The sequence below is a fragment of the Dendrobium catenatum genome, unplaced genomic scaffold, assembly GCF_001605985.2.
Source record: "Dendrobium catenatum unplaced genomic scaffold, ASM160598v2 fragScaff_scaffold_1608, whole genome shotgun sequence".
Lineage (NCBI taxonomy): Eukaryota > Viridiplantae > Streptophyta > Magnoliopsida > Asparagales > Orchidaceae > Dendrobium > Dendrobium catenatum.
This window is the reverse complement of record NW_021320070.1, coordinates 6600557-6619098: the sequence shown is the minus strand read 5'-3', so window position 1 is coordinate 6619098 and position 18542 is coordinate 6600557. Positions and strand designations below refer to the sequence as shown.

The 18542-nt window shown below is 32.8% G+C and overlaps 1 protein-coding gene and 1 long non-coding RNA gene across 3 annotated transcripts; one reads left to right on the top strand and one right to left on the bottom strand.

Moving 5' to 3' along the window:
• Positions 1–575: 575 nt before the first annotated feature.
• LOC110106399 (phosphate transporter PHO1 homolog 1) lies at positions 576–7046 on the top strand. Its single transcript, XM_020836300.2, has 14 exons — positions 576–1142; positions 1235–1535; positions 3531–3942; positions 4029–4077; positions 4156–4227; positions 4325–4454; positions 4750–4870; positions 4938–5187; positions 5377–5481; positions 5577–5621; positions 5718–5870; positions 5960–6238; positions 6529–6665; positions 6759–7046. Exons 1-14 carry the CDS (start codon positions 669–671, stop codon positions 6844–6846), a joined length of 2616 nt encoding a protein of 871 aa, XP_020691959.1. The 5' UTR covers positions 576–668; the 3' UTR covers positions 6847–7046.
• On the bottom strand, positions 6420–10209 carry LOC110106400. Of its 2 annotated transcripts, XR_003703093.1 has the most exons (4): positions 9965–10209; positions 8834–9434; positions 6780–6837; positions 6420–6670 (listed from the first exon to the last, which is right to left on the bottom strand). It is a non-coding gene; the product is annotated as an uncharacterized LOC110106400 (long non-coding RNA). The 2 variants fall into 2 exon arrangements; XR_003703092.1 differs by lacking the exon at positions 9965–10209 and having other exon boundaries at positions 8834–9890.
• Between the last annotated feature and the right edge of the window lie 8333 nt (positions 10210–18542).

The window sequence follows — 18542 nt, the reverse complement described above, 5'->3', positions numbered from 1 at the left end:
GAGCAAAGCAATGGCATTGGAGCCCTCCACCCCTCCTTAAGCTAACAGGATAAATTTTAGATCAATATATTCTAAATCAATTTTTTTTTGGATGGATATCAAAGTCATCATATTTATTTTGAAATGTGTTCAATATATGATGTATCAATTGATATTACATTGCACTCATCTCAATATAAACTCAGCTATTTTTGAGCTCGTCATAAAAATAATAATAATAATAATAATTAGAATGTCCTGACCCAAAAATATATCAGGTGATAAAACATTGTTATCAACCGTTGTTTAGCTTGGTTGGTGGGTGAGTACGGTTGAAACCTCCTAACATGTGCTCGATTCCCCTCGAGCGACAGCGCCTCTTGAGCGGGGCTCAATCAAGTGCGGGTCAGGAGGTTTCTGGGGTGGATGCCTCTTCTATGTTAGTCGAGGATTAATCACGTTGCCAAGCGCCTTTTCGGGGGTGATACACCGTTCAAAAAAAAAAAAAAAAAAAACATTATTGCCCAGGGAAATGACAAACTAGCACCAAGCCAATAATATAGAGCTTATTTCTCCTTTCTAGTCTTAGAGGGTCCCAACCACCATCCAAATCCTCCCACTTACAAACCTTTCTCTCCTTTTCTCCCTCCTCCATCCCTCTCCTTGTGAAGAATCTCTTCCATCAAGCCATGGCTTCCCAAATGGAATTGAAATGCTCGAGTATATTAGCACAAGAGCTCCTCATTAAGTATATCTCAGAATGTGCTGTCTCCCAACACCCACAATTTGATGCTTCCAAGCTTTCGTCTCCCTGCACAAGTGATCTCTCTTACTATGTATATAAACTACCCAACTTCCCCTCCTTCATCCCACGCCCAAGGAAAAGTTTTACAGAACAAATAAGACTAACAGAGAGTGACAAAAAGGAAGAAGAGATGGTGAAGTTCTCCAAGCAGTTTGAGGCCCAGATTGTCCCTGAATGGAAGGATGCCTTTGTGGACTACAGGCAGCTAAAAAAAGACATCAAGAAAATGCATGTCCATAGTTCTAACCAGAATTCAGTGAACAAATCACCACAGGAAAATCTTTCACAAAGACTCTTATCGCCTATAAAGAAGCTATCTATCTTAGGTGCTGGTGGTCATAAGCATGAAACTATTCAGGCATTGTTCTACTTAATCTTCTCGCTCTTTAATTCTTCAGATATTATAAAATTTGTTTTGATATAATGATATAGTTTTGGCTTGCTTATTAGGTTCATCGGAAGCTTACAAGCTCTGCAAGCAAGGGAGATTTATATGAAACTGAACTACTTGACCAATTTGCAGACACAGATGCTGCAAGAGATTTCTTTGCAAGGCTCGACCTTCAGCTTAATAAAGTGAACCAATTCTATAAGGGAAAGGAGAAGGAGTTTCTGGAGAGGGGTGAGTCTCTGAGAAAGCAAATGGAGATCCTACTTGATCTTAAGATTGCTATGAGGAAGCAGAAGGATCGAGGCGCCATGAATTCTGACTCAAAGGATGATCAGTCCAGTTCTGGTTCGATTTCTTTTGGTCAGTTTGATTCATCTCCCTTTCTTCTCAAACTATTCTTCAATTAGTTTGGCCAACGCATAGCAGAAATTGCATGAACAGAGAATGAGGAAAGCATGGGACTTGTGAAAAATGGAAGGCATTAAAATGTGCAAACGACAAATAGGAAAGAACAAAATCTCACTTTGAAGTTCGATATATACTCTTAATAAATACAACCATTAAAGATATTGAAAATAGATATTTTTAAAGAGAAGAATTGGGCCAGGATGCGTTTTAAAATTATTATTAAATTTACTCTAAAAACTCCTCCACAATTTTTATATTACACATAACAAAATAAATATATTATAGTTATCTCAAAATAAATTAGATCATTTTAAAATTTATTTATTTTTAAACTCCTTACAATCCAAATTATTCAAAATAGATTTATTTATTAATTTGGATATGACTACTTTCAAATATAATGCTTAGTTTCTTATTTAGGATTTATTTGGGACAGCTTTCTTATTATTTATTTTTTAGACAGCAAACTCATTTTCTTTTGGCTACCTATTTTTAACTTTTTTTAGAAGTTTATGTTGCGAAAAGCTACTTTTTATATTGATGTTATCTAAATTATTTTCCCCACAATAATTTCACAACAATTTTTATAAAATCCTATAGCCATCTATATACTATACAGTGGTGAAGTGAGGGCGGGAGCACAAGGGCACGGGTCTCCATTGGATCAATGATTTATTTTTATTTTTTAATTTTTAAATTTTTTAGACAAATATTCATATTAATTCTTCACCACTAATTTTTGAAAAAAAATCAAAAGATCTTAGCGTTGAAACTTTATTTAAGTTTAAATAGTTCTAATATCATATACTTTAAATTCAATAGAGCAAATTTTAATTTTAAAATTTCTAAACTAGAACAAACATTATAACAGTACTGTCATAGGACTATGAGTGGCAAATTTCGGCTTCGTTTGAGACGGCTTTCTTTCTGTTTCTCAAAGCAGCTTTTTATTACAAAATAAAAAAAAAATTGTACTAGAAAGCTGCTTTACGAAACATGAATAAAGCCGTCCCAAACGAAGCCTTAATCATTTAGAATGCCATGTCCAAATAAGGTAATTGAAGCGTTCACGGCTAATTAAGCCTACTTTTGCTTTAGGGACAGAATTATAATTTTAGGGTTTGTATGGAACGGCTTTTTTTTTTTTTAGTTTGGAACGGCTTTCTTACTGCTTTGTGAAAAAGCTTTCTAATGCAAAATCTCTAATTTAAGGAATTTTTGCGCTAAAAAGTTATTTTAAAAAACAATAAAAAAATCATCCCAAAGGAAGCCTTACTCCCCAAAAATTTTAAATGACTTTTCGTTCTTCTTAGGAAAAATACATTTAAGGAAAATTTAATTATAAATTGTGTTTACACAATCAAGCAATTAAGAGAAACACCATTTTTTTTCTTTTTTGTGTAAGGAAAAAAAATGGACTCTTTATATTGGCCATCTTTCAAACTAACATTTTAATTAAAAAACAATATAAATCAAGATATTTATACATTTTATATTAGGATGGGATTTTTTTTACCGCTATCCTCGGAGAAATTATTCTATGCGGTCACTGAACGGCATCCAAAGTTGAATAAGAACAAGCCACATCATTTTTTTTTGTACCGCTCAGTACCTGACGCATTATGACTAGCCTCTAGATCATTCGGTTACCGCACATAATAATTTCTCCTACCCTTAATTTTATATGTTATTTTTACAACTAAAACATTAAACAATTATTACTAAACTATTAGACATTCATAATACTTATTTCTATAATGATTATAATTGAGGAAAAAAAAATATTATGAATAACTCATGCCAAACCAACGAAGCATTAAATACATGTCATAAAAATACTCTCATCTTAATACAAAATATTTCAGGATATCCAACAGATGAATATTTCTTTATAATTTTCATGAACTTGCTCTTTGAGCTATTAAATATCCTCTTCTATGCTACCAGAGGATGAGTCCATTAAGGACACAGCAGAAGAAGAACAGACCCAAGAGAGCTTGACATTCGAGTGTGAGAAGAATGAGGTTCAATTCAGCAATTCTCTGGAGGAGCAAGATGATTCAGGAAATCTTGTTAAACCCAGAAAAGTAGAAGAAGGCAAGCAGAGAAGTCTGTCTGGTAGAGTTTTCAGCTGTCAGGGAAAGAATCTCAAGCTCAACATTCCCCTTACTACACCTTCAAGAACCATCTCAGCTCTCACATACTTGGTCTGGGAAGACTTAGTAAACCAGTCCAAGAAAAGCAGACCAGAGAAAGCCAAGCTCAGTATCAACAAGACAAAGCTCCACCATGCAGAGAAGATGATTCGAGGGGCCTATATTGAGCTCTTCAAGGGATTGGAATACCTCAGAACATATAGGTCTGCACAAATTCCCAATATGTTAGTCTAACACAATTTATCAATTTTTTGTTTGGGAAGTAAAGGATTTTTGTTAATTGTTTCAGGAACCTGAATATGTTAGCTTTTGTGAAGATTTTAAAGAAGTTTGATAAGGTTATTTGGCTACACTATTTGATATATCTAGAAAAAACTATAAGTTTTCATGCCAAGACTGACTCATTGATAATGCAGGTGATGGGAAAACAAATCCTTTCTGTATACCTTAAAGTTGTTGAGAGCTCCTATATCAACAGTTCAGATAAGGTAATGTTCTTTCTTCCTAATATCTCCATTTTTTTATCTATAAATTGGCAAAAATAATGTTCTTCGTAACAAGAACAGAAACATTGAAATGAAGCAGGCTGTCAGATTAATGGATGAAGTTGAGGATCACTTTACCAAACACTTTGCTGATGATGATAAGAGGAAGGCCATAAAATATCTCAAGCCAAACCAACGAAAGGAATCTCATGCTGTCACCTTCTTCATTGGTAAACTCAATTTCTAATCATGCATAATTAAGCATTATTACAAGGAATAATTGTGAAACCCCTTAAGTAAAAGAAACCTAACTCTTAAATATCGAGACGTATTTTGGTGTAATGACTGGAATTTTCATAAGAAACTCCGTAATTAAGCGTGTTCATCCCAGAGCAATTCTGAGATGCGTGACCTACTGGGAAGTTACACCAACAGGGCAAAAGCTCTCAGGCCAAAGCGAATAATATCTTGATAGTTAAGAGTTTGAGATGTTACAATAAACTTCATTGTGCTTTTTATCAACAGGTCTTTTTACGGGATGCTTCATTGCGCTTTTTATCGGATATTGTATCATGGCACATATTGCTGGAATGTACACAAGGCAATCAGACACCATCTATATGGAAACAGTTTACCCAGTTATAAGGCAAGTTCTGTTAATTTGAAAATCATAAATCATATTCAAGTCGCTAACAACCATGCATAAATTACAGTATGTTTAGCCTATTGTTCCTACATCTTTTCCTCTATGGGTGTAACATCTACATGTGGAGAAAGACAAGAATCAACTATAGTTTCATATTTGAGTTCTCCACCACCAAAGAACTCAAATATAGAGATGTTTTTTTGATATGTGCCACCTCAATGACTATAGTGGTGGGAATTATGTTTGCCCATCTATCCTGTACTTTGAAAGGCTACAATTCCACTCAAGTCCAAGCAATCCCAGGCTTTCTGCTTCTGGTAAACTCACCTTCCTTCTCTTTTTTAGTATCTTACATAATTTAGAAGAATATATTATAGCATCAAGCCATATTAAAGGAATCAAATTCTTCTTTTCTTTCACTTACTGAAACAGAAATGAAATTTATTCCTGTAATTGTGATTAAAATTTCTGGCATAATAAGATTCTCTTCTAAATTCTTAATGCAGATGTTTATGATCGTGCTTGTGTGTCCTTTCAATGTCATATACAAATCAAGCCGTTATCACTTTCTTAGGATTATCAGGAACATAATATTATCTCCTTTTTACAAGGTTAGTTAAAGCTGAAAACAATAGCAAAAGCTTAATTCAAATGAAAAATTGCAGAACTAATCAAAATTTTAATCTTCTTTAAACATGATTTCCAGGTGGTCATGCTTGATTTCTTCATGGCCGACCAGCTATGCAGCCAGGTATTTACTTCTCTCAAGTCCATTGAAATTCATAAAAAGACCGTTGTATTTCAAATAGATAATTGACAAACTAATCAAAATTTTAAAATGATATAGGTACCTATGCTGAGGAACCTGGAGTATGTGACCTGCTATTATGTCACTGGAAGCTATAAAACACAAGATTATGGATACTGCATGAGTACAACACATTTTAGAGACTTAGCTTATGCTGTGTCCTTCCTTCCTTACTATTGGAGAGCCATGCAGGTTTGTTTTTTAACAACAACAAAAAAAAATCAAAACTTTTTGTATTTGAAGTTAGCTAATCTATTAGAAATTACACAACTTTGTGACAGTGTGCGCGAAGGTGGTTCGATGAAGGAGAGACGAGCCATCTTGTGAATCTGGGCAAGTATGTGTCTGCAATGCTTGCAGCAGGAGCTAAGGTTGCCTATGAGAAGGAGAAGACTATTGGTTGGTTATCTCTTGTTGTACTGATGTCAAGCACAGCAACTGTGTACCAATTGTACTGGGATTTTGTTAAGGATTGGGGGTTGTTGCAACCAAAATCAAGGAACCCATGGCTTAGGAATGAACTAATTCTTCGTCGCAAGTTCATATACTTCTTATCGATGGTAAGTCATGTGGTATATCAACACTTAGGCTTCGTTTGAGACGGCTTTATTACCGCTTCTTAAAGCAGCTTTTTAGTAAAAAAATAAAAATTTTATACTAGAAATTGTTAAGAAGCAGTAAGAAGTAGCCAATTCTTTGTCAATATTAAAACCCAATGATTTAATGATGAGAAGGGCTAAGTAAATGAAATGTTGATCAATTTGTCAGAAACATCCTATTCATCTTACAACCACATTATGAAGATTTGGAAAGTGTGAATTTATTAAAGCAAGTTTTTGTGACATTTCAGGGACTGAACTTTGTTCTGAGGTTAGCATGGCTACAATCAGTTCTGCATTCAAACATAGCGAATTTGGATTATAGAGTGACTTCATTTCTCCTGGCAGCTCTAGAAGTGATTCGCAGAGGCCATTGGAATTTCTATAGGTAAACTGTGATACAGGAAACTTCAAAAGAAACTTTTTTTTTTTTATATGAAATTAAGAAGTAATAGTAGTCTTGAAAAAATCTAACTTTCAGGTTGGAGAATGAACATCTTACCAATGCCGGCAAGTTTCGAGCTGTGAAGACTGTGCCTCTGCCATTCCATGAAGTAGATCTGGATTGACACATTCTATGATCAAAGAGCACTATTATAATTTACTAGCCATCAATAATTAATGGTGGCAGGAAAGTGGGTGATTTACTTCAAAGGAAGGAGACAATTTATAACCCCAACAGTTGGAACAACAAAACCTAGTCTGTTAATGATTGTAAAATTTATTGGATCAAGTAACTAAATAAATTATATCACAGTTGATTCAAAGACATGGAAACTTCTACATTGATTAATTCATGGTCCTTACTGAGAAGGTTTTACCCTTGTAAAACAACTACCATGGATTTTGCCTCTATTTTCACACATTTTATATTGGACGTTGCTTCTAGTTTAAAAAAATGGTGACAACAAGGTATGGACTTCTGGGTAAAGCCCCTAATTAAAAAGACCGAAAACCAAGAAGCAATGTTCAACATTTTTACTATATATATAGATGGATGGAAATTTGACTTTATAATTTACAAGACTCAAAATACATTTCTACGTGAGAGATTAAATTGAGATCAAATTTATATGAAATTTATATAGTTGAAGCGTGATATCCTGAGATTAAGGCTTCATTTGGGATAACTTTTTTCTGCTTCTTAAAGCAATTTTTTAGTTTAAAAAAGTTAATTTTTGTACTAGAAAGTTGCTTTATGAAGCAGTAAAAAAGTCGTCCCAAACAAAGCCTAAATTGACCAAATTATTTAGACTGCCCTATATATTCATATACATTGAAAGTACTCTAAGACGTATGATATATTATACAAGTTGCTTATTCCCTATAAGAGAAAAAAATGAATAAATTTAGGATGCCTAGCATATTTTCGAGCACTAGGAAGATTGAGAAAAAGGACTAGCACATTTGAGGATCTTTAAAGAGAGAATAAGCTGATGGAAGACATCTGTATTCTGGTAAATGAATATATCCCAGAATACTCGCTTAGAACCTTCATCAATCAATTTTTGAGGTCATTATGAAGCCCTTGGAAAATTTAGGACTTAATCAAAACAAGATGGCAATATTGGTTGAAGTTTATGATTATGAAAACATAAAAAAGTATTCTATTAACTTATTACAATGGCAGGAACAGTAGCAAATTTTGAAGACCGGAACCTGTTGCATCTCCTATCTCAGAAGCTCCAGGGAAATGGAAAGAGGTTCTATTAAACATAAAAGTAACTGTGCTATATGTAAATAAAGTTACCGTGCTGATAGAAAAATTCTTCCACTAATAAAATGAGTTCTCTTTCAGTTAAGAAAATTTCATCCTATTTCTCCCATATATTCTAAAACCAGCAGAGTGGAACCTGAAAGAGTGTTAAAAAAAAGATTATCACCCTCCCTCCCTCCCTCTTCCTCTCTCGTATATTTTTTATATTTCTTTTCTCGGATAGGTTTTTCTCTTGAGAACAGGAGGATCAACCTCATTAAATTTCTTAGGATACCTTCATGCAAAATTGAGATCATTTATATTTCTAAGAATCAACTAAGCTAGAGGCCTACATAATTTCATTCATTTTTAAGATCATTTCATCATCCATCTGTTAGACCGGTCCAGCCGGTCCGCACGAGATCGGCGGCGTTTCACAAAGGTGGGATCTCCGCCTCTTGCGGAGATCGATCGGAGCCCTTTAGGAAGGATTTTTGAGGGTTTTAAGAGGGAAATTTGAATGTTGGGACTGTTTAGGGATTTCTTTTTGATTTGTATGCATTAAATAGTTGATTTTCCTAGGGTTAGGGCATCTTGAATTTGGCTGAAATGGCTGAATATGCCTACCATTTCCACAAAGACCTCTTTTTGGAGAAGCAATCATTGAACAAGAATAACTTGTAACATATAGACATGAGTTTAATATATTGTATCACTCTCTATTAATTCTATCAAGTATATATTCTATCACTCTCAGCTCTTATTCATTTAACATCATCTCTATTAATTCTACTTACATAGCAAATTAAAGGTGTTTCTATTGCAATAGTTCAAGCTTCGATGTTGAAAGTGTATCATACCTTTTCTTTCTTGACAAAACTCACTGTTTCTTCAAATGTAATCGGCCTCCATTTAGCAGTAAGGAATTGAAGTCCAAAAACAAGCTATGATGCCCTCCATATGTAAACTTTGCCATGGCATAAAGCCATGGCATAAGTTATGAGAAATGATGCAGCTAGCATGACATCATGACAATATATTAGAAAGAAAAAATTGGATATTATTAGCATAATCTTAAATCACATGTATCATCCAAACAAAAGGATTAGTTGGTCATGAATATCACATTTCCTAAAAGGAAATCAAAATATGGGTCACAACACAAGCACTACAATTTTTTTCTAACTTTAATTCTGTTAGGTAAGTGGTACCTATCCACCTTTAATGGGCTTGTAAAATTCATTAACAATCTTGTGCTTTCCCTGCTACCATGAAAGACATTAAAGATTAGATTCAACCTCCAACTTATTCACCTGAAAAGTAAAATTCGAACCCTATGATGGAATGCAATTTCATAGAAGGCCACCATCCAGAGTTAAAATGCACTATCCACCAGAATAATCAATCGACCAACTAACTTGCCAAACAAATAAGGTATGATCTTCTACAGATTCATGTTGTCTGTAAAAGATGAAAACCGAGTTTAAAAAAACTTGGATTAAATTAAATCATGAAAACTCAAACAAAAGCCCAAACATTTTAATCCCTCAATCTATTTAGCAGTCTACCATGAGATGCACAATGTGCTAGGTGTTTAGCATGACAAATGTATTACACTATCAAACTTGCAAGCATGACGTTCATTATCCCTAACTGACATAAAACTTGGACATTCTACATCAAGAAGTATAAAACATATGAAAACTAGTAAGTTCAGAAGAAAACACAAGTTTTCATTGACTCAACATCATATGAGAAACAACTGGTTAAAACTTCTGAAGAAAACCCATAATCCCATCAGTAAATCTTTAAATGAACCTTCGCTCACCGATCTCATACGCATGGGAGATGAAAATAAAATAAAAAATAAAGCTGTTAGCTTGAAGATTCAAATTTGGTATAAAGAAGACCAAATAAAAAAAATCAGCTCTACAACCATACCATTATTGGATTAGAAGAAAAAGAACAAATTAACAGAAAACGAAACTTACCAATTGAGAAATCAGAGGCTTCTAAAGAGCAAATCCAAGGAAAGATAACAAAGACGATAATGTTCCAACCAGAGTTATATAATGAGGGTTTTGGGTTTATAGGAGCGTAGTTATAGGTCTCAGAGGATGGGAAAGGGAACGAGGTCGTAAAAATTATTGCGCGTCAGTTCAGTCAAGGGCAACGGCCATGGCACGGCGGGCATTCATGCCTCTGCATGATCCGGCATTGAAGTTGCTCAACCTGTTTAAAAAAAAAGCATGAATGAATAACTTTTTGTAATTTGTATACCGTCGGTGCGTGATTTGGCCCTCCATAAAATTGAACCTTACCAAAAAAAATGGGCTGAGCAATTTATCTGGATCAAATTATTACTTTTTAAATTTATTTTTTTATGCAAATGACATAAACTTCTTTTTTTATAAGTTTCATTTTCCCTTTTTTCAAATCTTAAATCAATAAAAAAGAATTCTCATATAATATTTTTTTATACAGTAGAGTGTGATTTGATTAAAAAAGGAAATACATAATATAAAATACAAATAGTTTATTAAAAATATTTTTATGCTATTTGATTGAATACACTCAAATATTGGATTTTGTTATTTTTTAAATATGGAAATGCAAAGTAAAATAAAAATGCATTTGAAATAACAACGCATTATAAATAATTATTGATAGAAGATGACCGACGACAATACAAGCATGACTGGTCGACGATAAGCAAATGGTAGTTGTGGGGGCGACAACATTGGCCGACAAGGGTGAGTGGTCATGGCTGGTAGATAGTGATGGATGGTAGGTGATGATGGGTAACAAGATGCGCAAAGGTAATAGCAATGATGACAACATGAGGCGATGGACAATGACACATAACAGTGGATGATGGAAGGTAGGCTAGGTAGCAACCTGGCAATAATGGTCATGTGGTTGCAACAGATTGATATCACTTCTACCTTAACAATGCATTTGGAATTCACTCAATACCTAAAATGAACTAGAGGGTGACTTTTAAGTGTTTTCCCAAATACATTGCATTTGAATCACAACTATCCAAATGCCTGAAACTAGACATAAGGATACTCTTAGAAAGTACAGATAAAATATCTCAAAGCATATATATCACAACTCAACCCGACCAAAACAGGTCCTATTGTGTTGAGCTATGACATGGAAACCCAAAGTTCTAGTTTTGGAATTATTTCAAACTTTTTTTTAAGCCAAAATTCATTGAAATAAACTACATACTATATAGCTATTAAAACATCAAAATATTGAAAATAAACTCATCCACCAAATTTATTTCATTTCATAAAAATAAATATCTATACTACAATACATGGCTACATACAAGAGCTACAGAATTGAAAATTTAACTAGCAATGACTGTACAAAAATTAAAATAACAAAATACACATGACCTTAGATATGCTCCTGAACTAGTAATCCACAATCTATTTCCCCTTCCAAGATCCTGAAAATCATAAGTAAAACCATAGTGAGCTACAACTGCTCAACAAGCCACACAAACTAATCTAAATTTTTAAATATTCTTTTACCAAATATTTTGTTGAATATTTAAAAGTAGTTAAATATAATTTAAATAAATCACTAAAATGAGAATCACTAAACTGGAAAATATAATAAATGCAAACATTTGTTCTTTGATTTAAATAAAAGTACATAATAAATAAATAAATTAAAATTCATATCATAAAGTAGTTCATATCACATTTCTCGGACCCAAAAAAAAATCTCAAAAGATTCTGGTCCCTTATGACTCTCTTTTTATGTGTGCTTATAGGACCAGAATATATCGCATATCCCTCTCTTATACAAAATCTCAAATGATTCTGGCCCCCTTATAACTCTCAAAATTTTTATGACACAGACAAAATCTCAAAGGATTCTATCCCCTTATGACTCCCAACATATATAATTTACTCATATATACACATATATAATAACATTATAACAATTTTTAAAGAGTAATTGAGCATGTATCAAAATTTTAATGTTGTATAACGATACACAACAAAAAATCCTACTGGACAAAAAATGCACATTTTCAGATAAAATTACCAAATTAATAGGGATTATGTAAGCCAATGTTTTAACTTTTATTGTACTACAACACTATTTTTCAATATCGAGATAGTTTTTTATTTGATAAAAACCCCAAAAATTTCAAAACCCTATGTGAAATTTTTTTAAAAAATATTCAAAATGTGCATAATCATAATCTCTATAACATATAAAAAGTTACGCGGTGAAAGTTTTACATGTGCAAAGTTATCCTCATTTTTCACTAACGGTAAAAATTTTTAATCGAAATATTCACTAAAACTTGCATATTTTTTAAAATTGAGATGGGTATAATGTGCCTTACATCGAGACAAACAAATTTTCCAACTGGACGAACGAACGAAAATGACTCGAACTCATCCAAAAAATGAATTTTCTCTCTTTTTCTCTTATTTCCACTGAGCTATTCTCTGTTTGGGAAAAACCGAAATAAGCAAACTTTTTATCGTAATATAAATAAGTGGAATTAGATTTTTTTATTAAAATGTTAATTATTGTAATTATTTTATATTAAAATATTAATTTAATGCAAAATATTTTATATCTTTATGTCCAAAAATTACATAAAAATATTTATAATTTAGCAAATTTCATTTAGAAAATCTGGTGAAATCGATTTGCAATACGGACACCTGACGGTCCCAAAATCCCCTCTTATACAGATATGTGCAGGTTTTTTAAGAAATTTTGACAGTGCTAAAAGATTATGAAAAAATTAGGGAAGCTAAAGCACAACATTGTAAATGTTTTGGGGAAAATGATTTGTGATTTGGATAAATATTAACTATTATAGGTCACAAATTCTTATTAAAAATTTTTGGGCTTCACAATATCAGTGACATGATCCTAGACCAGCGATGAAGTATATACCATTCAAGATGAAATGACTATTGAATGGACAAATCCATTGAAACTAAAATTGAATATCAAGAGCAATACTATTACTTCCATTTAAGTTGAGGACATACCATTAAAACATGCAAATAATTCAATGAAGAAATCAAAAGGCTTCAATGAAGCTATCTTATTCAATTCATATAAAACCAACCTAGCCATACTTGCATTGCTCTCACTAAGGGAAGCAAGTGCAAAAGAAAAAACAAGACAATTTACTAAATGGTTAATGAAGTTGAAATTACCATTAAATGTTTTTTATTATATAATCAAGTTTTCGTTGCTAGCTCCAAGGAGCTTGTGCAAAAGAAATATTATGCAAACCAGTCCATTATTTTGATGAGACCAACTTAGAAGGAGTTTACATCATGTACAAAGACCCACTTATAATCAACTCGGGGATTAACAACACATATTATAATATTAAAAGAATTTTAATTGATAATAAAGCACTATCCATGTCATATTCTGCTCCACATTTCTCAACATGGATCTTATTTGGGTGAAACTTAATTTGTTACTACTACACTCCACAAGTATGATAATTTGCTATTTAGGGTACACAGAGCAATCACTCTTCATATTATGATTGGAGAATTCCCTGGCAAATGACTTGTTTGATTAAGTTCATAGTATTCAAGTCACAATCCAACATATAATGCCATCTTTGGGAAGCCCCTCCATTTAATCTTCAATTTTTTGCTTAAATACCACTCCTTAAGATGAAGTTCCCTACTTTGACTATAAGTAGTCTCATACAAAAAATTAGTAAGTAGCAAGTGTTACCTTAAATAAATGCTATCATGCTAGTTGAGGACCCTTAACATCGAGAAACTTGACCTACATGTTGAATAAGTATCTTAAAGGACCACTTTTGTAAAGACCTTTCTTATATTTCACAATTAATTGATACTTATTTGTGGATAGTTCCACTATTTTCTTTGCTCTTTAATGAGCAAAAACTAGAGTAAGTAGACTTTTGGCATAAAAATAGACATCTTTGTCAAGAAGTATAAATACATCTGCTTGAGAGCCACTTTCTTATTTAGATTTTAATCTTTCTTGTCTAGGAGATGTTATTCTAGTGAAGTATAAATCTCATCTGCTTGAGAGCTGTCGTCTCATTCAGATTTCAATCTTTCTTGTCTAGAGACGTTATCCTAGTTAAGTATATGTACCATATGCTTGAGAGCTACTATCTCATTCAAATTTTAATCTTTCTTATCAAGGAAACATTATCCTAGTCAAGTATAAATCTCATATGCTGGGGTGACAGTATCCCACCAAGATTTCTATCTTTCTTATATAGGAGATGCTATCATATTCAAGTATAAATCCATTTATTTGGGAGATGCTATCCCATCCAGATATCAATCTTCCTTGCCTAAGAGATTGTATCATAGTCAAGTATAAATCTCATCTTCTTGCGAGCTTCAATCTCATTTAGATCTCAATCGTCCTTGTCTAAGAGACGCTATCCTAGTCAACTATACATCCATCTATAATCAAATCTAAATATCAAACAATCTCCTAAATATGTTTGGAATTGACTCAACAATAATTTAATTTCCATAAAAATAGACCCAACATATAAGCTGGTCAATAAGAAGAAGCAAAACTTCACCCTAAATAGCCTAAAAATGATTAAACAAGAAGTAAATAAATACTTAGAGGTTGAATTCATGCGAGGTATAATATCCTACTTTGTTAGAAAATATAATCATCATCATTAAAAAGGTTTGTGGGGTCAAAAGAATGTGCATCAACTACACACACCCTTAATAATCTTTCCTAAAAGACAAAATTTAACTCTCTTATATAGATCAAAATGCTGACAAAACATTAAGTACTAATTTATTTATTTTATAGATACTTAATCAAACTATAATAAGACAAAAATGAATGGATGAAGACGCTAATGTTTTTCAAATGAATAAAAGGCTTTATATTTATTAAGTTTTACTTTTTAGTTTGAAAAATATTGCAACAACCTACCAAAATCTCATGAGTATAACCTTCGAATATCTCATATGGTACACCATGAAGTATATGTTGTTGACATGATAATAAAAAAACATGGAAATATTATAACATATTTATGACTTGGAATAGTGCTTCCACCTATTGTAATGTTATAATATGTGGTTCAATTGAGTTAAATATGCCTTTAGGGTCACATCAGGTAAATTATTTGGATTCATTGTCACCCGATATGGGATTAAAGTCAATCTTGAGAAGATTATAGTACCTAGAGATAGGATACGCCTAAGAAGAATTTAAGAGGTGCAATGCTTAAATGTGATACGGTTAGTTTTGTTTCACTTTGTATTTTGCTATGGTCATAAGTACTTGTATTTTTTGTAAGGCCTTAATGAGTGCTTGTAATGAAAAGATGAATGTAAAGCCACCTCTTAGTAGCTTAAGATATATTTAGCTTAACCATCTCTACATTTAAAATTAGTACAATTACATATATTATATTTGTATCTCATTGTCACTCTTTATAGCATAAACTTAATCTTAATAGTACAAGAGAATTTGGTGCTGTGGCCTATTTATTATGTTTGTAAATATAATGACCGCCTCTACAATACTTAGTCCACCTATGATTGCCTGAATTGAATCTAGTAAGATTTACAAGTTTATTAATTACATGTTAAGCTTTTACAAAATTTTAGAAATGTTATGTTAAATTTATGTAAAAAAGAGGGTTGTAGTTGAGTTGGGAAAAGAAATGTGCAAAGCAAAAAATCTTCATAGGGAGCATTGTGACTCTGTAATGGTGGTGTTACCCTCTTTATTAATAAGAAAACTCTTGAGAGCATTGAGCTTTGGAGTCTCTATTTAGTACTAAATTTTCCTTGGGAGCACTTGAGCTCTAGGAAAGGGGCAATGTGATGCTGAGCCCTCTATCTATGTCTGAAAGTTTTCATTGGGAATGTAGCTGCTTTGGGTCTATAAATACTAAGTTCCACTTTAAAAATTGTGTTTCTCTCTATTTTATCTCTTAAGGCCACCAGCTAGAGATAGGAGGAGAAGGATTTTTAGAGAAAGTGAGACAAAGATTCAAATGTTTTAGAGCCAATTTTGTTCAACAGCCCAACTGGGAAAGTTGTTTGAATTAAATTAGGTTATCACTCTACTTTAGATTTCAATTTTAATATTTATGTGGGAATTTTTGGGACTTTATCTAATTTTGGTTTACAATAATACAAATTTATGATGATTTATGAATTTTTTATTGCATAACTTTTAATATGTTATAGAATGGAATATTTTAGACACGTTGATATAAAAAAATATAAAATTTCATTAGGTGTTTTGATTTGCACACTATTTTACATATTATTATGAATTTTTTATAATTACATAAATTTTTACATAGCAATAAATGATTCAAAATGATGTTATGAATGCTCTACAATTGCTACCTTGAATTTTTTTTCCTGTTGAATGTGTATACAAATTTTATCATGTGTACACTTTTTTGTTGTACATTAAAATTTTCATATATTAATGTGTTATGTTAAATTTTGTTGTACGTGTTGCTTATGTTGATGTTTTCCATGTTTATGTGATGAAAATTTCGGGGAAGGAGGGAGAATGGAGGTATTACAAATGATGACTTTTTTATATTTTGTATGATATAAGTGGAGTTATGATGTGCCTGAATAGATCTCAGATATATTTTTACATTTGTACGTATGATGTGCCTGAATAGATCTCAGATTAGCATTTTGGATGTGTAAGTTAAAATAGATATGAGAGGAATTTAGCTAATATGTTCAAGTAGAGGCATAAATGAAAGATGTATAAGGAGGCTTTGTGAAATATGATATGTAAATATGAAGCATGTTTTGATTTATGCGTTACATGTTATGTTTTATCATATTTTTTATTTGGATATCATGTTCGAGATCAATTATAAATTTAACATGTCGGAGGGACCGTGGTCAGCGAACGACGGAGGTCAGAGAGATAGTGGTCGGCAGACAAAGGAAGCCGGAGGGAACATCGTGCGCAAGACATGTGATAGAGGTCAAATAAACCATGGTTAACAAGCGAAGGATGTTTTAGGGACCGTCGTCAGCGGACGAAAAGGGTTGGAGGGATGGTAGTTTATAAGTAATGAAGGTCGAAGCAACTGTAGTTGGTGAGCATTGAAGATTGGATGGACCGTAGTTGGTGAGCGACGGTGCTTAGAGGGGTCGTAGTTTGCAGGTGATGGAGGTTGGAGGAACCACAATTTGGTGGGTGAATGTGGTTGGAGGGACCGTAGTCGGTAGGAGTTTCACCCAAGCTCCATCATCGGTGAACTTCGATAAACCATCGCCCAACCGTCAATTATCATCGGACCACCACCTTTCCGTAAACAGTCGCCAGACCACCGTCGATGGACCTTAGCCCGACCACCTACCATCGCCAAACCTCTACCCGTTAGCTGTCAGCCCGGCAGTCACCAAACCACCGCCCAACAACAAACTGTCATTGGATTGTTGCCCGTCTGTTGATGGCAACAAAACCTTCCCTTGGTCGCCTACTACTATAGGATCTCTACTAGTTCGCCGACTGTTGGAGATCCACCCAACTGCCGGGTATCGCCAAAGTTCATGTGACTATGCATTAGGGTTCCAAATTTTTTTTTATAAAGCCGTATTTTTTATCATGTGAAAAAAAAAGATTGGGATCTTTCTCTAGAAATACTAAGAACCAATATATTTGATCAATTTAAAATATTATGCGATATATAAAATTAAAATTTCCAAAATATATAGGTAAATATCCATAAAAATGAATTATAGCTATCTAATTTTATTTTAAAATGTGTACAAAATAAAATTTAAATATCAAGTATTTGTTATAGTAATTTCTAAATAACTTCAATCAAATTAAATAAGGTAAAACTCAGGCAAAGTTTTTTATTTGCAGTGGGGGTTAGATATCTAATCGGTAAGAGCCTTGGGCTATTTGCCAACAAAAAATATTTAACATTAGTATGATTTAGTAAATCTCAAGGTTTTCAGAACCGGACCGGACAACGAACCGGAGGAAGGAGAGGTTCACGGTTCGACCGGTCGAACCGGATGACGTAATAAATAACAATATTATTAAAAAAATTAAAATTAATGATTAATTTTTCTCTAATACATTCATTCTACATTCTATTTTCTATGTTGGCATAGAAATACAAAAAATCACATGAGGGAAATTATTGAAGCACATGAAACTATTGAGTTAAATCTCACATTAGTTATATGAAGAATACATTGGTATAGAAATACAAAAAATCATTGACCCTCCCACAAAACAAAATCATTGACCATGCTTTAGATAACATCCCGACATGAAAACCTACAGGACATTAACTTAGACTTTCAAACTCTAATTTGGTTCAAAACTTCAAATAAACTAAACATGATCAAACAAAACCTATAGTCAAACCTTGTTTATAATATAAACTTAAACACAAAACACTCATACTAAATCTAATAATCATCAAAAAAATCCGTGAGATCAAAAGATGGATTCTCAAATTCTCCTTCACCAAAATCTTGCATCACAAATGCTTCTGCATCCTCACGTGGTATGTCATCTTCATCA

Bases quoted from the DNA above. Each gene is read 5' to 3' on its own strand.
- LOC110106399 (XM_020836300.2), top strand. From the start codon at position 669: ATGGCTTCCCAAATGGAATTGAAATGCTCGAGTATATTAGCACAAGAG. The intron at 4,871-4,937 runs GCAAGTTCTGTT...CATAAATTACAG, and splicing joins ACAGTTTACCCAGTTATAAG to TATGTTTAGCCTATTGTTCC. The intron at 6,239-6,528 runs GTAAGTCATGTG...GTGACATTTCAG, and splicing joins TCATATACTTCTTATCGATG to GGACTGAACTTTGTTCTGAG.